This window comes from Perognathus longimembris, chromosome 23, assembly GCF_023159225.1.
Source record: "Perognathus longimembris pacificus isolate PPM17 chromosome 23, ASM2315922v1, whole genome shotgun sequence".
Classification (NCBI taxonomy): domain Eukaryota; kingdom Metazoa; phylum Chordata; class Mammalia; order Rodentia; family Heteromyidae; genus Perognathus; species Perognathus longimembris.
In genome coordinates, this window is record NC_063183.1 from 15,830,769 (window position 1) to 15,851,137 (window position 20,369).

At 55.1% G+C, this 20,369-nt stretch overlaps 3 protein-coding genes across 3 annotated transcripts; 2 read left to right on the plus strand and 1 right to left on the minus strand.

Moving 5' to 3' along the window:
* Positions 1-1,255: 1,255 nt before the first annotated feature.
* Positions 1,256-5,695, minus strand: LOC125341092 (serine protease 41-like). Its single transcript, XM_048333114.1, has 6 exons — positions 5,536-5,695; positions 5,426-5,452; positions 5,070-5,235; positions 3,802-4,082; positions 1,858-2,012; positions 1,256-1,614 (listed from the first exon to the last, which is right to left on the minus strand). Exons 1-6 carry the CDS (start codon positions 5,693-5,695, stop codon positions 1,378-1,380), a joined length of 1,026 nt encoding a protein of 341 aa, XP_048189071.1. The 3' UTR covers positions 1,256-1,377.
* A 492-nt stretch (positions 5,696-6,187) lies between these two features.
* Positions 6,188-12,188, plus strand: LOC125341093 (serine protease 27-like). Its single transcript, XM_048333115.1, has 5 exons — positions 6,188-6,314; positions 6,553-6,715; positions 7,533-7,813; positions 9,384-9,547; positions 11,943-12,188. The coding sequence occupies exons 1-5, from the start codon at positions 6,188-6,190 to the stop codon at positions 12,186-12,188; spliced, it is 981 nt and encodes a 326-aa protein (XP_048189072.1).
* A 3,121-nt stretch (positions 12,189-15,309) lies between these two features.
* LOC125341094 (testisin-like) lies at positions 15,310-20,281 on the plus strand. Its single transcript, XM_048333116.1, has 8 exons — positions 15,310-15,391; positions 15,462-15,533; positions 15,709-15,874; positions 16,280-16,563; positions 17,192-17,346; positions 17,586-17,760; positions 17,807-17,955; positions 20,159-20,281. The coding sequence occupies exons 1-8, from the start codon at positions 15,310-15,312 to the stop codon at positions 20,279-20,281; spliced, it is 1,206 nt and encodes a 401-aa protein (XP_048189073.1).
* Positions 20,282-20,369: the final 88 nt, after the last annotated feature.

A 20,369-nucleotide genomic window follows, 5' to 3' on the forward strand; every position in this document is an offset into this window, starting at 1 on the left:
GCCTCTGCTTGGTTCTGGACCTGTCTCTGTCACCCAGCCTCTACACCTTTACCCTGCCCAGGCCCAGGTGGGCATCTGTAGCCAGGTGTGTCTGAGAATTGTCTTAGAATTTCATCCTCCTGTCCTTCAATTCCATTACCTAACGGCTGCCCTGTCCTGTCCCGCCCTGGTGGGCTCTGACCCTGCTCTCACCCTCACGGCCTGGTGCCCTGTCTGCTGACTGGGGGCCGGGGAGGACCTGGGGGCTTAAAGGGCAGAGGGGCGGAGGCCCAGCCAGGGGATAATTAACGCAGCTGAGGCGGGGTTGTGGCTTCACCTAAGCAGTCTCAAACAAAGATGCTTTGAACAGTACTTTGGAGGTGGCAGGAAAGGACACCAGGAGCTGGGCAGGGAGGGGGAGGCTGTGGCGGACCTGGACCTCCGGAGGATCCTTGGCAGGTCATCTCTGAACCTGATCCTGCTTCCTGGTCCTGCACTTGGGCACTTGGGCTTCTGAGCCCTATTGTTCAGTCTGGTAATCCCAGTTCAGCCTGGACCAGCCAGCCTCCTACGCACCCCTAGACCCTTGATCCAGACCTCAGGCCTGGCCCCACTGAGCCCACCCAGAGGCCCCAAAGCTAAGACAGGAAGTGGCTCAAAACTGGTACCACCTTCTGCCTGAGCTTGAGCAGAAACAGACTTCATCTTGGGAAACGGTGCACTTTTTGGCTTGGGGTGGACAAATCAGAGCAATCTTATGGGGTGGGGGTGGGGCAGGGAGATTAGGGCAGGGACAGTGGAGGACTGGGGCCAGTGGGTCTCCTCTCACGTCCCCTCCAGTGCTGGCTGCCCATCACCACTTATGCCCTGCCTGGCCTTCACAGCTCTGGTCATGGCACATCTAAGTAGCAATCGGACTTGGGGGAGAGGGTCATGTTTGCCTCTTTGCTATCGCACAGGGCAAGGTCTTCAGAGTGTGCCTATGTCAGTGAGCTCAGGCTAGCTTGAAAAGAAGTGTATTATTCAAGTTTCTAGAGGCTGACAAGTTGAAGATCAAGGAGATGTTGAGCCTTGCCTGGTCTTCCCAGGCCCCAGACACCCCAAAGCTCCACAGCCTTCCTTTTGGAAATAACCTCTCATATTGGAAGGAATCGTGTTTGAACCAAAACCAGGGCCAGGTTTAGGAGCTAGGACAGGGTCCAGGGAGAACCCAGGGCTGTCTTCAAGAAGACGACAGGGAGCTGATGAAGTTTCTGGAAGCACTGGCTTATATGCTCATGTGCATGAGTTTATTAACAAAAGGAAAACAGAACACATTTCCCACCACACTGGGCAGATCCATGGCTGGGGAGTTGGCAGCACCTGATCCAGACTTGCACCTTCCAGGTTCGGGGGGGCTCAGGCTGAGCCCCAGAGCCGGGGAGTCCAGGGGAGAGTGAGGAGCAGCAGCAAGGGCGAGGGTCCTGGCCTGGGCGTGCCGCTGAGGATCACAGTCTGGATCCAGTCGAAGTGATGACTGACGTTGGTGTAGACACCAGGCTTCCTGGGCCGACCACAGCCCATGCCCCAGCTCACCACTCCGACCTGATACCACCGCCCTTTCTCCTCACAGACCAAGGGTCCTCCTGAGTCACCCTGGGGAGAGGCAGGGGTGAGGCAGGCCAGGGGTGAGGGGCAAGGCCAGTGAAGAGGCAGCAGGAAAAGGGCAGCTGTGGAGCTGGGTGCAAATCCTACTCCTCTCCTTGGAGGACAGAGCCTCAGCCTCTCTACCTTTGCCATGTATGACAGGGCTGACCCAGGAGGAGTGGACCTCAGAAAGGGGAAAGGATGGGTTCAGGGTGGGGCTGGATGGGTTCCCCAGGGGGGAGGAACACTCACTCTGCATGTGTCCACACTGCCATCCTCAGTGCCTGCACAGAGCATGTCGCTTTGGATTATATGGAATAGATTTAGTGTGGTGTACAGATCATTACACCTGGAGTTGTTCAGGATAGTGACCTGCACTTCCCGGAGGTGGTATGGTGGAAGGAGTTCTAGGAGTGGGGCAGAGAAAACACAGCATTAGTCACCTACCCCAGAAGGATGAGACACCCTATCCAGTGGCAGTGGGGATCACCCTACACAGTCATGACCCACAATGTCACAGAAGGGCCAAGAGTGGACAGGCAGTGAAGTTCCCAAAGCCCCGATAGGAAGGGGCTGAGGGGATGCTCTGGGGCTGCAGGGACATGGGGGAGGGGTTCCTTCAGGCTGAGATGAGACGCCAGGCAGGAAAAAACTCAAAGTCATACAAAGAAGCAAGGAGCCCTGGTAAAGGGCACCATGCAGCTAAATGTAAAAGGTGGTAGCATTGGCCTTCTGGTTTCTGATGTTTTTGTTTTGACATTTCTGTTTTCTTTTGAGCAGTACTGGATAGAGTACACTTGGGCCACCTCTCAATCTCCCATCCCCACTTTTTGACAGGGGATCTTGCTGTGTAGCCTGAGCTGGCCTCCGCTGGGATTACAGGTGTGGGTTACAGTGCCTGGCTACCAAAGTGTTTGCAGTGTTTTTGTGGCCATTTGTTCTTTGTGTTGCTGCAACTTATTATATGTCCTCTGCGTTTTCTGATAATGGGGTACAGTGCTGGGTAAATGGAGAATGGAAAGAACTGAGTTGGCTGCTGCTGCGGTCTACGATTAGCTAATCAACCTCTAATCTCTAACTGAACTTGAATAAATACCATGTCCTAGACAAACCTCTGATCTTTTCAAAAACTCTTAAGCTTTTCTTTTTTTTTAAAATTTTGGTGAAGATACTGGATTATGAGGCTCCGGGTTCAACCCAGAGTGCTGATAAGACAAAAACAGACAAAGACACCTAAAACAAAATTCCCTGTAGTTCACACAGTGTGTAAGGACATAAATTGTCATAGGCCTAATACAGCTGGGTCACACCCATAATCCTAGTTACTTGAGATCTGAGGATCAAGGTTTGAAGACACCTAGGGAACAATAAGCTTGTAAGGCTCTCTTTCTCTTTACTTAGAGCCTGGTTGCTGTCCTGAGCTATTTTGCTCAAGGCTAGAGCTCAACCAATTTGAGTCACAGCACTACTCCTGGTTTCCTGGTGGTTAATTGGAGATAAAAAGAGTCTCACTTACTTCCCTGCCTGGACTGGCTTTGAACTGCAATCCTCAGATCTCAGCCTCCTGAGTAGCTAGGATTACTGGTGTGACCACCAGAATCCAGCCCTGTTAAGTCTCTTATCTCTAATTAGCAGCCATAAAAGCCACAAAGGAAGATGTAGCTCAACTGGTTGAGCATCAGCCTTGAGTAAAAAAGCTAAAGAACAACACCTACACCCTGGTTTTAAGCCCCAGTACCATCACACACACACACCAGGAAAAAAAATTGAAAAAAGGTGCTCAAAACAAACAAAAAATCACAACCTCTTCATTCAAGCCAGTCATGAATGGACGAAGAAAGGATGATGTCCAGAAACTGCTGTAAGTAGAGTATAGTTCCCATAGTTCTGCCTGCAGGACTGCCTGCATGGGAAGCGCACAGGGGAGGAGAATCTGGAGGATGGAGGTTCTCAGGGCTGCAGGGAGGGGCCGGGAGGAGGGAAGGCTTGGTGAGGAAGGGTTGCCACAGAGCCCGTGACCACAGATCTGTGAGTGTGTGGGTTTGTGGGGGAGAAGAGGAGAGAAGCAGGTGAGGACAGGCTTCTGGATTGAGGGGCTCAGCAGTGCCAGAGACCAGGGAGGGGCTGCAGGGCCTGGCATGGCTGGCCCAGGGGCAAGAGCCGGTCCCACACCCACCCACATGGGCCCTTCCTCACTGTGGTTCTCTTGGATCCAGCCCCAGCCAGTCACCCAGCAGTCAGGCCGGTGCTGGAACATGGTGGTGGAAGACAGAATGCAGATGGGCTGGATGTGCTTGTTGTAGGGGACAGAGGAGGCTAGCCGCACCAGTGCGATGTCATGGCGCTTCATTTCTGCATGGGGGTTCATGACGATCTTCCTCACCCTATACCGATAGTTGTAGGCCCTCAGGTTCCAGCCAGATGGCCGGGAAGTTAGCACCCCAAACTGGACAGTCCATGTATTTGGAGCAAGGGACCTGAGAGGAGGAGAAAGCAGTCATTATCTGGCAGGAGGGTGGCCTTCCAGCCTCCCATACCATGTCCTCCCTCAGGTGCCACGGTGGGTGGGGCTGCTACCACTTGCTGGTCCTGGACACCACTACCAAGAGTCTCTGTAAAAACCAGACAGGCTGCACTCAACTCCTCCAGCAGGACCAGGGTGGCGGGGGGGTGGGGGTGGGGTGGGGTGGGGGAAGAGGGTCTGCAGGATAGGGGCTGTCTACAGGGGTCTTGTCACTTTGTAGAGCTGTCCTAATATAGAAATTGAACCCAGTCCTCTGGGGACTCCTGGGCACCCCAAGTAGCAGTGGTGAGAGTGACTGTGGGACACTGGAGGAAAAGAGCGGCCCTGGAGAGCTGCACAGGCCAGACTGGGGCCCAGTGATTACTTTACCCCGCCATGTGGACTGAGCCATTCTGGCTCTCTTTTGGTAAAAAATTAAGGAAGAGGGAAAGAAGGGGTAGAGAGGGAGAAGGGAAAAGGGGAATGAGGAGGAACAAAAATGTTCAGGTCTATCCTTCTAGAAGAATGGGAATGCTGGGTGCTTGTGGCTCACACCTATAATCCTAGCTACTCGGGAGCCTGAAATTTAGGATCACAGTTGGGAGCCAGTGCTGGGCAGAAACAGTGGTGAGGCTTTTATCTCTAATTAACAACAACAACAACAACAACGAAAAAGCCAGAAGTAGAGCTAGAGCCATAGCCTTGAGCATAAGAAGTTGGGGACAGCACCCAGGCCCTGAGTTCAAGCCCCAGGACTAACACACACACACACACACACACACACACACACACACACACACACACACTCACACACAGAATGGGAACTCCATGAGCCATGGGGAAGTCTGAGTGTATTTGAAGGGCAGCAAGAAGCTCAGAAGAGCTGGAAGCAGAGTGGAGGTGCCAGGTGCACTCAGGGGACATGGGGTTCAGGGTGACCACCCCTCTCCCCCCAGCTCACCTCCTGAGGCAGTGGGCAGCCGTGAGCACCCACTGGTGGTTCAGCAGGCTTCCCCCGCACTCGTGGTCTTTCTTCAGACGCAGGCTGACCTGCCAGGGCCAGCGCCCCAGCACCGACTCCTCTCCACCTACAATTAGCGGCTGGACTTCCCGATGGCCACAGGGGCCTAGGACAGACAGATGGACACGGACAAACGGACCGAGGGGCAAGAGGTAGAGCCTCCCTCTCCCCCAGGCCTCTCCTGAGGTGTTGGGGGCCTCACCCGCCTCCCCTGCACCCGGGCACCATCATGGAGGGCAGGGGAGCCGGCACCCACCCCGTGGTCCACACCCCCAACCCCAGGGCCCGGAGGTTACCGGTGAGCAGCTTGGTGTCCATGGGACCTGCAGCGGAGGAGAGGACAAGGTGACGCCTCCGCGCCCCGCGCCAGGGCCCCGCGCCGAGCCCCGCGCCTTCCGGGCCTCACCTGACGCCCCCTCCTGCTGCGGTCCTGGGGGAGGAGGAGAGTGAGCTCGGCCGCCCCCCGCCGGCGCCCCCAGGCCGGCTGCACCAGGCCTCAGAGGGCCCGCTCGACACAGCAGCAGCGACAGCAGCAGAGGCAGCAGCGGCCATCCGTGCGTCCCCATGGCCAGGGCTCCAGGCCGGGCGCCCCCTCTGCGTCCTGCTGTGGCCGGGCCCGCCGGCGCCCCCTACTGAACGGGCGGCAATGGCCGCTGGCGCCCCCTGCTGGACGGGCGGCGGTGGCCGCTGGCGCCCCCTGCTGGACTGGCGGTGAGTGGCAGCCTCAGCCTGGTGAAGCACCTATAAAAATGTGCCTATAGGCATTGTGCCTGAGCCTATAAAAGAGGGCGCTGTGCGTGCTGAGATTTCATGGTCAGGTGGGGGAGGGGGACCCCAGCACGCCAGAGCTGGGCCAAGAGCTCCACACCGAGAGGAATGTGGGGACGCCAGGGCTGCTGTGCCCACAAGTGTGGCTCCGCCCATGGCCGGAGGACAGGTGTTGAGGTTCAGCCCCACCCAGGACAAGCCCAGGAGCCCAGCCACAGTTACAGTCTCCTTCCTCCTTCCTAGACTGAAAGTCTGACCTCCCAAGCAGCCACAGTGTGTACCTGGGCATCATGGAGCTGGCCCTGCATGCCATCCTGCTTGCCCTCCTTCCTGGAGCCCTTCTAGTGAGCGAGAGCCCCCCAACTCTCCCAGACAGCGCGTTTCCCCAGAATGACTATGGCACAGACCTGAATTCAGGTAGGATATGATGTGGAGGAGAGACAGGAACTAGAAGAGGGCCCAGGGAGCCAGGAGAACTTGAGAGCTCTCTGTCCTCACTGCTTGGAGCTGAGTCCTTGGGCTGGTACTGTAGAAGCCCGGGCACTAGAGCCTCGCCCTGGTCCAGGTCCCGGAGGCTGTGGCAGGTGACGGCTGTCTGGGGAGGCAGGGAGGGCCGCATGGCCGTGTCTAACCCTATTGTGCTGATTCTCTGCAGTGTGCGGGCGTCCGCAGGTGTTGAACCGCATTGTGTCGGGGCAGAATGCCAATCCAGGCCAGTGGCCCTGGCAGGTCAGCCTGAGGGAGAACAACGAGCATGTGTGTGGAGGGTCCCTGATTTCTGAAGACTGGGTGCTGACAGCCGCCCACTGCTTCAACCAGTGAGTGTCTTCTGAGGGTGCATGAGGCCCTTCCTGGCACTCGCTTTCCTTTCCATCACACCCTCACCTCTGCCTACTTTGTCAGGAGATGAGGCAGGGCTGTCCCCTTCTGGCATGGTGTCTTGCTTCTTTATTCATCATGGCCTCTGTTCTTGGGCTAGCATGGGGGGGGGCAGGGGGAATGGACATGAGAGTGTCCAGCTCACTCACTCCCAAGAAAGGACTCTCTGGAAACCATTGGTTTCTCCCAAATTGGTGCTCCTTTGAGAATCCAAAGTCTTGAGTCCTTTAATTATTAGACAGGTGTTTGCACAGGTGACAGGTCTTCAGTTGGTGATTTGTCTTTTCTTTTTGTGATACTTGAGCTTGAACTCATGGCCTTGTGCCAGCTAGGCTAGGGCTCTAGCATTTGAGCCATGCCTCCAGCTGATCAAAGCCATGGGAGATAACAGAGTGATGACTTTTTTTTTTTTGGTCAGTCATGGGGCTTGAACTCAGGGCCTGGGCATGGTCCCTGAGCTCTTTTGCTCAAAGGTAGTGCTTTACCACTTTGAGTCATAGTGTAACTTCCAGTTTTCTGGTAGTTAATTGGACTTTCCTGCCCATGCTGGTTTTGAATTTGTGATCCTCAGATCTCAGCCTCCTGAGTAACTAGGATTACAGGTGTGGGCCACTGGCTCCCGGCTTATGTTGGCTTTTAACAGTGATCACATACAGGGTAGTGCATCAGGTCTCCCTGCATAATGATAGTCTTTCCTTCACACCCATGTGATCCTGGCATAGCTTAAAGGACCCCTTTGGCCTTCCTGTTCCTCAGGAACCAGCCGCCATCTGCCTATATGGTGCTGCTTGGCTCCATCTCCTCCTACCCAGGGCCTGGTGAGGTGAGGGAGCTTCGAGACGTGGCGCAGATCTTCAGGCACCCGAGCTACTCAGATACAGAACACAGAATGGGCGACATTGCACTGGTGCGGCTGGCCTCACCTGTCTCCTTCAGTAACCTCATCCTTCCAGTCTGTCTCCCCAAACCCGGAGACCCTCTGGATCCTGGCATCATGTGTTGGGTCACCGGCTGGGGGCACATCTCTCAGAATCAAAGTAAGGATGCTCAGAGCTGGGGGTGGTGTACAGGAAGTGGGAGACTCAGCAGAGGCAGCTACCCCCACCCCTAAACAGATCAACTCTGAAGCCCATGCACAAAGGATGGCCACCACAGGGTGTCCACAGAAACCTGGGCCAGGTCCTTCCCGCTGTGCCAGAGAGTGCCCAGGTGGTCACAGGTCACGTTCACGTCTGCTGGGGACCATTCTTTTTCTTTTTTTTTTTTTTTTGGCCAGTCCTGGGCATTGGACTCAGGGCCTGAGCACTGTCCCTGGCTTCTTTTTGCTCAAGGCTAGCACTCTGCCACTTGAGCCACAGCGCCACTTCTGGCCATTTTCTGCATATGTGGTGCTGGGGAATTGAACCCAAGGCCTCATGAATACGAGGCAGGCACTCTAGCCACTAGGCCATATCCCCAGCCCAAGGGGCCCATTCTTGGCTGAGTGGCCTCCACCATTCTCACTGAGTCCTGGTTTCTTGCTGTAGCATGTGAGATCTTTAATGCCCGATGTGCTGAGTCGACACAAGGTGTTTAGGCCATTTCTAACAGGACCAGGAGCTCCTCTATCTTCCTTAGTGTTGTGTGCTAACATTCTAGGGCTCATGACAGGTGACCTCAAAAGAAAGGGCTGGCTTGGAGCCACAGAAATGAGCTTGCTCCTAGTTCAGTGTGTGTGTGTGTGTGTGTGTGTGTGTGTGTGTGTGTGTGTGTGTGAAACCTGGAATGAAGGTGCTGTTCCAGCCTCATGCTTCCCTCTGGGGCTCTAGGAAGGGTGCCTGTGGTCTCTCCTAGCTTCCCTTAGCCTCTCCCTCGACTCCAGCCTGTCCTGCATGTCAATCTAGGCTTTTCATCCTCTCCTCTCTCTTGGTGCCTGTGGTGGGACTTGAACTCGGTCTCATGTTCTCACTTAGCTTTTTTCTGCACAAGACTAGCACTCTACCACTTGAGCCACAACTCCACTTCTGGCTTTTGTGCTGGTTAATTGGAGATGAGTCTCTTGGGTTTGTCTGTCTAGGATAGCTTTGAACCATGATTCTCAGATCTCAGCTTCCTTAGTACCTAGGATTACAGGCCTGTACCATTTGTGCCCAAATGACCTCATCTTAAGTGATAGTAGGTACAGATCCTCTATTTATTTTTCTTGGTATTTATTTATTTAGTGCTGATCCTGGGGCTTGAACTCAGGGTCTAGGTGCTGTCCCCAAACTTTTTTTTTTTCTTCTCAAGGCTAGTACTTTACCCTTTTTGCTTAGAGATAAGACTCTTAGGGATTTTCCTGTCCAGACTGTCTTTGAACCATGATCCTCAGATCTCAGCGTCCTGAGTAGCTAAGATTACAGGCGTGAGCCACTGGTTTCATTAAAAAAAAAATTGTGTAGTGTGTATGTATGTGTGTGCACACACGTGCATACCCTTCATTACTGGGGCTGGAACCCAGGGCCTGGGTGCTGCCCCTCAGGCCACCAACACCAATGCACGCCTGGCTAGGGCAAGCTTATGAATGTGAAATCCGTGGAGGCAGCATCCACATCCTCCTCTCTGAGCTGGGCTCTCCCTCTCCCTCAGGACTCCCAGCCCCTTTCACCCTTCAGGAGCTGGAGCTCCCGCTCATCGACGCCCAAACCTGTGAGGCCTACTACCAGGAGAACTCCGTGTCCAGCCAGGGGCCCATCATCCTGGGAGACATGCTGTGTGCTGGTTTTGAGGAAGGCCAGAAGGACGCCTGCTATGTGAGCAAGCTGGGCCCGATGTCCCTGTGTCCCCAACACCCCCAGCCCACAGGATGTCCCTCCCACTCCCTATCACCCCCTGGGGACCTCGCAGGACAGAAGACTTTTTTTTTTCTTTTTGTGATGGTCCTGGGGCTTGAACTCAGGGCCCGAGTGTGCCTTTTAGCTCTTTTGAGCCAAGGGTAGTGATCTACCTCTTGAACCACAGCTGCACATTTGCCTTTTTTTTTTTTTTTTTTTGGCCAGTCCTGGGCCTTGAACTCAGAGCCTGACCACTGTCCCTGGCTTCCTTTTGCTCAAGGCTAGCACTCTACCACTTGAGCCACAGCGCCACTTCTGGCCGTTTTCTGCATATGTGGTGCTGGGGAATTGAACCCAGGGCCTCATGTATATGAGGTAAGCTCTCTTGCCACTAGGCCATATCCCCAGCCCCTGCCTCTTCCTCTTCTTCTTCTTCTTCTTCTTCTTTTTTTTTGATGTATGCTAGTTAATTATTTAAGATAAGAGTCTCATGGAATCCCCTTCCTGGCCTGGCTTTAAACCTCCATCCCCAGATCTGAGCCTTCTGAGTAGCTAGGATTACAGAGTGAGCCACCATATCTGGATTCTTTTTTTTTTTTTTTTTTTTTGCCACTCCTGGGGCTTGAACTGTCCTTGAGCTTCTTTTGCTCAAGGCTAGCACTCTACCACTTGAGCCACAGCGCCACTTCTGGCCTTTTCTGTTTTTGTCTGAGGAATTGAACCCAGGGCTTCAGACATGGTAGGCAAGCACTCTACTACTAAGCTACATTCCTAGCCCTGGATTATTTTATTTTTCTCTTATGTTTTACACAACTACATACAAGGGTCAATACAAAAAAAAAAAAGTTTCCATGGTAGAGCTCTTGCCTAGGCCTTTTGAATGGCCCTAGGTTCCATCCTTAGAAAAAAAATCAGGACATTCAGTTCTTTTTTTTTGTTTTTGTTTTTGGCCAGTCCTGGGCCTTGGACTCAGGGCCTGAGCACTGTCCCTGGCTTCTTCTTGCTCAAGGCTAGCACTCTGCCACTTGAGCCACAGTGCCACTTCTGGCCATTTTCTATATATGTGGTGCTGGGGAATTGAACCCAGGGCTTCATGTATATGAGGCAAGCACTCTTGCTACTAGGCCATATCCCACCCCCAACATTCAGTTCTGTCATGGATTTTAAATTCTACTCTGAATTCTACTCTTTGAGGCCAGAATCTTTCTTAAAAATTTCCTCCAATGGGCTGGAAATATGGCCTAGTGGCAAGAGTGCTTGCCTCGTGTACATGAAGCCCTGGGTTCAATTCCTCAGCACCACATACATAGAAAATGGCCAGAGGTGGTGCTGTGGCTCAACTGTCAGAGTGCTAGCCTTGAGCAAAAAGAAGCCAAGGACAGTGCTCAGGCCCTGAGTTCAAGGCCCAGGACTGGCAAATAAATAAATAAATTCCTCCAACATTAACTTCAGAGCCTTTGCTCACATTTCCACAAGAAGCAGTTTGAGACTGAGCTGGGTGGTTTATTCCTTCCTCACCTGCTCATATAATCCCTCTTTATTGTGTTATCTCAAAGACAGAAGAGATATTTTAGATTTAAGGAAAAAAAAAAAAAAAAGGCCAGGTGCAGGTGGCTCACGCCTGTAATCCTAGCTACTCAGGAGGCTGAGATCTGAGGATCCCAGCTCAAAACCAGCCCAGTTGCTCCAATTAACCACTGAAAACCTGAAGTGGCGCTGTGGCTCAAGTGGTAGAGCGCTAGCTTTGAGCTGAAGAGCTCAGAGACAGTGCCAAGACCCAGAGTTCAAGCCCCATGACTGACACACACACAAAAAAAAAAGCAACAGCAGTACCAACAACACAGATATGCTCCTTTGAGTGCTAGCTCTTAATCACACAGCTATAGCAGATGGTTATTTTTATTTATTTGTTTTTTGGTGCTGGCATGGAGGCTTGAATTCAGTCCCTTGCTTTTTTTTCCACTCAGGGAGGGTGCTCCACCACATGAGCCACAGTCCGCTTCTGGCTTTTAAAATTTATTAATTGGTGATAAGAATCTCACTTTTTTTTCTGCCCAGTCTGGCTTTGAACCATGCACCTAAGATCTCAGCCTCCTGAGTAGCTACGACGACGGGCGTGCTCCACTGGTAGACGGCAGATGCTTATATTTTATTTTAGAGAACAGATTGGGCACACCACATTACTTGCCCCATGAGCTAGGTATCTCCCTTCTTTTTCCCAGACCCCTTCTAGAAACTTCCAGTTTGATCTCCCTGCTAGCCCTGAGCAGGACAGTACCAAAGAGATGTGGAGGGAGGTGGCAGAGGTGGGGGAACTCTGTCTGTCTCACTCGGAAGCCCAGAAGCCTCTACCTCCCCTCTCCCGTCTCCACAGGGTGACTCTGGAGGCCCGTTGGTCTGTGACATCGGTGTCTGGGTGCAGGCAGGGGTGGTGAGTTGGGGGTCTGAGTGTGCCCTGCCCAAGAGGCCAGGCGTTTACACCAACGTCAGCTACTACACTGCGTGGATTGCCAGCGTCCGGAACTCAGCCCCCGGCGGAAGAGGCTCTTCTCCCTCAGTCTCCAGACTGTTCTTCCTGGGATCCATCAGTGCTACCCTCATCTCCCTGCGGCTTCTCTGATGGGTGCCTGTTATCTCGGCCCCTACATTCGAACTGGTGTCCTCTTCCTACTCCCTGCCAGGCACAGGGGCTGCAGGCAAGGCCCCCTTCCCCGGGCCCTCTGTGGAGAGCCCCTTGCTGGCATATCCTCCATCTTCCATCCTTCTGGAACCCTGGTCTGTCGCTCTCCGGAGAACTCTCCCCTCCAGTCTCCACACTGGTTCCTCTTGACTCTTGGGGACCCCCCAGCCGAGCCTCGGCCTCCTATTTGTCTCCTCTGGGCCCTGAGGCCCCCTGCGGGCCTGTGGTCACCCTTTACCCCGGGGACAGAGCAGCAGGGCACGGCCTGCACTCGGGGCGCTGGGCTAGTTTCTGGGACTCCTGGACTGGGTGGATCAGTTTCACTGAAGCAATAAAGACTGGAACTGCACACTTCCTCCTCTGCCTACTTGTCGCAGCCATCACAGGGCCCCGGGGACGAGGGCCCTGCGCTCGAGCCTTACCTACACAGACTCACTTGATGATGTTCCCCTCGTTTTCAGAAAGGGAGGCGGAGGACAAGGAGTATAAGGCTTGCCTGCACCCACTCTCCTCAGTAGCCTGGTTTCTAGGCCCATGGAACCACACTTGAGTGCACCCTAGGGCCCTGGTACCCCTGCAGGGGTGGGGGTGGGGACACAGAGGACGGGAGGGCATCTCAGCAGACCTGGGACTCAGTTTGAGAATCTACTGGGCAGAGAGGTAGGGTGGTGTCCTGAGGTCTGATGCCCAACCCCAGAGCTATGGCAGAGTGGGGTTCAGGCCTGTGCCCACCTTAGCTAGCAAGGAAGACCCCAGCTCCTATCCCTGGATGTGAGTGGGTGTGGGCGTGGCTGCGGTGGCTCTTAGACGCTTTTTACCTCCTCTCCCCAGTCCCCTAGAGCTAGTCCGCCAAGCCTCAGCCTTCTCCTCCAAGCAATAAAGTGTGTCAAAGGAGTTTGAGCCCTGAAGTTCCAATTCAGTAAACTGGGTGTGGTAGGGCGCACCTAGAATCCCACATAGTCCCAACACTCAGGAAGCTCAAGTGAGAGGACCTTGAGTTCAAGATCAGGGTGGGCAACATCGTCCATCCCAGGCCCGATGGGATCCATGCAGTGAGACCCCGCCTCAAAAAGAAAAGGAGCTGGGGCTGGGAATATGGCCTAGTGGCAAGAGTGCTTGCCTCCTATACATGAAGCCCTGGGTTCGATTCCCCAGCACCACATATGTAGAAAACGGCCAGAAGTGGCGCTATGGCTCAAGTGGCAGTGGCAAGTGGCAGTGCTAGCCTTGAGCAAAAAGAAACCAGGGACAGTGCTCAGGCCCTGAGTCCAAGGCCCAGGACTGGCCAAAACAAAACAAAAAGAAAAGGAGCTGGACCTGGTTGCTCACACCCCTGATCGTAGTTCCTGGAGAGTTGAAGACGGAAAATCATGGCTGAAGGCTATCCTGTTTTAGTTGTTTTGTTTTTGACCATGCTCCTCCCACTAACTTCTCCCTCATAGCTTGGATGTTAGGCATGAGCAAACACTACCTGCTCAAATGTGGAGATGAGGTCATGCTAACTCTTTGCCTGGTTGGCCTCACACCTCAGTTCTCCCAATCTCTGTCTTCCCTTTAGCCAGGATCACCAATGTGAACCATCTTGCCTGCCAGCCTCAAAAAACAAAACAAAAACACCACACACACCTTCTTTTCAGTATTGGGATTTAACTTAGTGCCTGAGCTTGGTGGGCAAGCAATGTCACCTGAGCCACACCTTCAGCCCTTTTGAACTTTTTTCTTTTTACTAGCAAATATGTACAAGGGGATTTCCTTGTGTGATCTCCATACTTCCATATCATGTACCCTGCTCAAATTCATCCCCTGACCACACCTCCTCCCTCGACCTTTCATTATTCCTCCTTCTTACTTGAATACATGTTGACCATATTTACCCTCGTCCACCCTCTCCATCAGCCCCATGCACGGATGCCCCCCCACAGCCTATTTGTACCCCTATTTTCCCTTAAGTGTATTTAATTGTACAAAGGGTATTTCTCAGGTGCACATCTTGTACTTTATTCAGATTATCTTCCTCTGGCTGTCTGGCCCCTTGGTGCTACACATTATTATTATTATTATTATTATTATTATTATTATTATTATTATTATTTATTTGCCAGTCCTGGGGCTTGAACTCAGAGCCTGAGCACTGTCCCTGGCTTCTTTGGCTCAAGGCTAGCACTCTACCACTTGATCCACAATGCAATTTCCAGCCTTTTCTGTTTATGTGGTACTGAGGAATCAAAACCAGGGGTTCATGCATGCTAGGCAAGCACTCTACCACTAAGCCACATTCCCAGCCTACTCCGTGTTATTTAACAATGTTGAATTTCCTTAGGCCATCTTCATTCATAGATGCAATGCATTTTGATGATTCATTCTCTGTCATTCTCTCTTGCTTCCCCACTCCCTTGAATCCCCCCAAATAGTCTAAGTTATTTTTGTAACAGGACCTCAAATCAATGTCCATGCCAGTCTGGGCTGCTGTCTTCCCACCTGCACTTCCTGCACAGCTGGGATGCAAGGTGTGTGGCCACCACACCTAGTTTTTATTAGTTGAGATGAAGTTCTTGTGACTTTTTTGCCTGAGCTGGCCTTGAACTTGGATCCTCCTGACCTTTACCTCTTTTAGGAGCTGGGAGACAGAGAGGCTTAGCTAAAGGTATTGATTTTTAAAAGACATTTATATATTATGTTCCTTCAGAGCTGTAATTTCAGCACTTGGGAGGCCAGAGAATCTCAGTTTTTCTTGGCCAGCATGGGCTACTTTGCAAGACGCTAAGTCCCCCAGAAATCCCTATGGAAGATGGTGGTGAGAGCTAGGCCTACGTTCAGGGTGCAGCCTGAGCAGGAGGCCCACCCAGCCCGTGGGCCCAGAGTGGTCAGGTGAGGGGAAGGCTCAGGGCCGAGGCTGCCATACGCCGCCTGTCCTGCAGGGGGCGCCCGCAGCCGTCGCTGTCATGCGCTGTCCATCCTGCAGGGGCCTCCCCCCTGTAGCCGTCACTGCCATGCGCCGGCCGTCCTGCAGGGGGCGCCCCGAGGGCCGGGAGCAGCGGGAGACAGAGGGGGCGCCGAGGCCATGGGGGCGCGCGGAGGGTCGCCGCTGCCGCGGCTGCTGCTCCTGGCGGGGCTGATGTCACGCGTGTGCGCCAAGACTCCGGGTGAGCTCCGCGGGCCGCGTGGGGGGTGCGGGGCGTCGGGGGCCGCGGTCTCACCCTCTCCCCCTCGCAGAGGTGCAGGCGGTGGACACGCTGTCAGGTGAGGCGCCGGGACGCGAGGACGCGAACAACATGGTGGACCGCCGTAATGGGGTGGGGGGTGGGGCCCTGCCCGCGCGAGGCTGCGGGGTGCAGAGCAGGTGGGGGGCGCGGCCCCGGGGCTCCCCTTCCCTTCCCCGGGCCCCGGGGCCCCCTCCCACGGGAGGCGGGGCGGCGGGCCTCCCCGAGCAGCTCAGCCTCCGCCCTCTCCCACCCGCCAGGGCCGTGCGGCCACCGGCCCATGCCCTCGCGCATCGTGGGCGGCGAGGACTCGGAGATGGGGCGCTGGCCGTGGCAGGCCAGCCTGCGCCTGTGGGGCGTCCACGTGTGCGGGGGCAGCCTGCTGAACCGCCGCTGGGTGCTGACGGCCGCCCACTGCTTCGACAAGTGAGTGGGGGGCCGCGGGTGGGGACGGGTGGACCCCACCATGCGGCCAGGCAGTGTTACGGCGCCCTGGGCAGGGCGGAAGCTGGCTAAACCCGTGTGCATTTCCGTTGATGCCCCTGGAGGGCACCCCGTTCTGACTGCTCCATTCTTTCAAGATGGTCACACGCGCTTCGGGGGTGTACCGCTTGCTTTTCTGCCTCTCATGCGGGTTCCCCCTCATCCGACCCTCATGGAAACCACAGAGGGTGTGCCCTGCCTGTCCATCCCAGCCGGCATGACCTTCCGGGTCAAACAACTCCCTTAGACACCGGAGCAACCCCCCCACCCCCCCGCCCAGGTGCTGGGCCCCCAGCCTGGCCTGTGAGGCTTTCTGTAGAGCAGGCCTCTCTCCTCCTCCCCCGCCAGGTCCAATGACCCCTTTGAGTGGTCGGTGCAGCTGGGGGAGCTGACCTCCATGCCTTCCTTCTGGAGCTTGCATGCCTATTACAATCGTTACAACGTGGAGACTATCTTCCCGAGCCCTAAGTACCCTGGGATGTTTCCCTGGGACATCGCCCTGATCAGGCTTTCCTCCTCTGTCACCTACACCAACCACATCCAGCCCATCTGCCTCATGGCCAACACACACATGTTCGAGAACCGGACCGACTGCTGGGTGACTGGCTGGGGGAACATCAAAGAGAACGAGCGTGAGGCTGGGGATAGGCAGGCCTGTGGGGAGGGGGGACACCACCCATGTCCCTGTTCCATCAATGGGAGGAGTCAAATAGCCTTGCCCATCCCTTCCCTGCCCAGCCCTGCCCTGAGTCTCAGAGGAGCCACTGACAGCCTGTCCATCCACCTGGTCCCTGTGTGATTGTGTTGATCGTCCGTGATGTGTTGAGTGCAGACTGGAACTAGAACCATTAAGAACTATACCTTAGGCTGGGTGCTGTGGCTGACACCTATAATCCTAGCTACTCAGAAGGCTGAGGTCTGAGGATCACAGTTTTGAAGCCAGCTTGGGCAGAAAAGTCCTTGAGACTCTTATCTCCAATTCATCATCAAAAAGCCAGAAGTGGAGCTGTGGCTCAAGTGGTAGAGCTCTATCTAGTCTTGAGCAAAAAGGGAATGTGCCCAGGCCCTGAGTTCTAGCCCCAGTATGGGGAAAAAAAATTATATAAGGAACAAGAACAAGAACAACAACAACAAAAAAAAACCCAAACCAGTATCCTAGTCATTGCAGTTACCTCAGGCACCCCCTCACCCCACAGTCCACACCACCCCTAACCAGAGGGGGAGACCAAGCTGCCATTTCTGTGTCCTGTGTCTTCGCAGCTCTGCCATCACCCTACACTCTCCAGGAAGTTCAAGTATCCATCATCAACAACACCATGTGCAATCACCTGTTTGAACTGAAAGACTTCCGCATGGATATCTGGGGGGACATGGTGTGTGCGGGTGACCCTCAAGGCGGCAAGGACGCCTGCTTCGTAAGTGCACCCCAGCCCACCCAGTCCAGCATCTCACCACCCTGGCCGTGCCTACCCACGCCCTGGCATGCGCCACCTCACTCGACCTCCAGCCAGCCTGGGAGGTGGAGGCACGGCTCTGCATCACAGGGGTGGGAGGAGGGGCTGCAACCCAGACCCCATAGGGTTTGCCCAACCGCTCTACACACCACTGCTGCCCAGCCTCTCCCCTGGCCCGCCTCACCCCTGCTGCTCCCCAGGGTGACTCGGGAGGACCCCTGTCCTGTGACCAGGATGGCCTGTGGTATCAGGTTGGAGTGGTGAGCTGGGGCATGGGCTGTGGCCGGCCCAACCGGCCTGGCATCTACACCAATGTCAGTCAGCACACCAGCTGGATCCGAAACACCATGTTACGCAACAGCGCCCCCGGACCAGGCCCTTCCCCAGCATGGCTGCTTCCCACTTTGTCCTGTGTCCTCAGGCTCCTGCGGCCAGCCTGAGCCCCATTGGGCCTGTGCTAGCCAGAACCTTCTGCTGAGCAAAGCTCTGGTCCCCCATTCCTATGCCAATAAACATATTGGAGTTGACTTGGATCCAGAGCATTCCTTGAACCCTGGTGGCCTCCAGCAGGTTCTCTCATGTCCAGTCTAGCGTAAGCCCTACCTCTGTCTCCCAACCTGTGATCATCTGTATTAGCTCAGCTGTTTCTATTGGATGGTATTGAGGCTTGAACTCAGGCTTTGCGATTGCTCTACCACCCAAGCCATACTCCCAACTATTAGCCAAATCATTTTTAAAATTTCTTTTGTGCCAGTCTCAGAGCTTCAACTCAGGGCCTAGGTAACTGTCTCTTAGCTTCTTCCCTCCAGGCTGGTGCTCCACCACTTGAGTCTCAGCTCTATTTTGGCTTTTTGCTGGTTACTTGGAGATAAGGGTCTCTCAGATTTGTCTTTCCAGGCTAGTTTCTAACCTCACTCCTTAGACTCCAGCTTTGAGTTGCTATATTACAGGTGTGAGCCACAGGGCCCAGCAGGTCTCCACCTGCTAAAGCTTGGAGCAATAGGCCAGGGGCTTCCAGCATTCGGAGCTCTGAGCTTCTCAGTCTGCCAGTCCATCCCTTGGGTCCTTGCGCACTCAAGAGCCTGGGATTACCAGCAATGGAAGAGCTTCTCTTCACTTTACCATAGCCCTTATCCAGGACTGGGAAGGGGTCTGGCTGACCTGTTGCTCAGCACCCCTTCAGCTTCAGGGTCACTTCCATGAGGAGAGGAGGGAGTCTTCCTCCTCCCATGGTGCATCCACCCGATGTCCATGAGAGGCTAGGGGTGGGTGCCTGGGTAGCCAAGGCTAGAGGTGAGCAGGGCCTCCCTTCACACACCAGCACCGGTCCAAGGCTGCGTGTCCATGGCTCTTGACCACCCAGGCAAGGTCTCCCAGGCCGGCGGGGGAGAATGGATCTAAGTTCTATACACGCAGGTGGAGCCTGCATGACCAGCAGCCAAAGCCTGTCTTCCAGCTTCTTGGGAGGCAAAGAAAAAGAGACCATGGTTTGAGTTTAAGACAGAAAGGTGGTTAGGCTGAATGATGAGTGTCTGTCCCCCTGAGCTTCTGTGGAAGCACAAATAGGATTGCAACCCCAGTCAGCTGAGTAGAAGGCAGGACTCTCTCCAAAATAACCATCACAAAAAGGGGCTGGTGGAGTGGCTCTAGTGGTAGAGCACCTGCCTAGTAAACACAAAGCTCTGGGCTGATAAACCCAATGCTGGGGGCCGGGGTGGGGGGGGAGAGGTGGATCCTTTAGGAGGCCTCCAGCTGTAACCCCGATGCTCACTAGAAGGGCTCCAGGAAGTAGGGTGAGCAGGATGGAATGCAGGGCCAGCTCCATGATGCCCAGGTGCTTGTGGGGGAAGAGTTCCACTCAGTTCAGGAAGGAGGGAGGCCATTGCTGTGGCTGTGGTTGGGCTCTTGGGCTTGCCCTGGGATGGGGCTGAACCTCAACACCTGTCCTCCAGCCATGGGCGGAGCCTAATGCCCCCACACTTAGGAGCCCTGGCTTCTCCATATTGCTTGTGGTTTGGAGCTCTTGATTGCTGGTCTAGGGCTCTTGCCAATGCTCTGAGGCCCTGACCCCCTCCCCACTGGCCATGAAAGCTCAGCATGCACAGCACCCTTTTTTATACATGCTGGCACAGTGCACTGTGTGCCTGACATAACCAACCATGGGGCACAGTTCTCCCTGGCATCCCAGCGGTGCCAGGGTCCCATCTCCCCACACAGGAGCTGAGGCTCTGGAGTGGAAGAAATGCCTGCATCTCCCAGGGCAAACCAGGGAATCCCACCTCGTTTGTATGGCACAACCCACAACCCACAACCAAGGGGCAGGATGGGTTTGGGCTCTGCTGGCAGGCATCCTAGCCAAGCACACTGCACTCCACCACATCCACCATTCACTTCCTGACCTGGAGCTCTGAGGGCCTAGGAGGGCAAGGCAACGGGCTGTGAGAGCTAAACCAAGTCCTTGCTGCCTGAGGCAGCACCTTGCTGCCCCAGCAGGGGGCAGCTGTGAGCCTGGCTCTGGGGATTAGCGAGGCCTCACAAAGGGAGCTCTGGCTAGCCTGGGCTCTGGGCCAGGAGCCAGGCAGAGACCCCTGGGTTATTTCTGCTTCAGCAGCACCCATCCGGTGGGCTGAAATCCACCCAGCCTCAGGCAGCCCCTTTCCAAGGGGAGTTACCCCTAGGGGCACACTAGCCTTCTGAGCACCCCAAGTATTTGGGCTCAGGGAGGCATGGTGAGAAGGCCCCAGGCCCAGGCTGCCACCCCCTGCCCTTTTAGCCACCGCCGCCCATCCAGCAGAGGGCGCCAGCGGCCATTGCCGCCAGTCCAGCAGGGGGCGCCAGCGGCCACCGCCGCCCGTCCAGCAGGGGGCGCCAGCGGCCATTGCCGCCCGTTCAGTAGGGGGCGCCAGCGGCCATTGCCGCCCGTTCAGTAGGGGGCGCCGGCGGGCCCGGCCACAGCAGGACGCAGAGGGGGCGCCCGGCCTGGA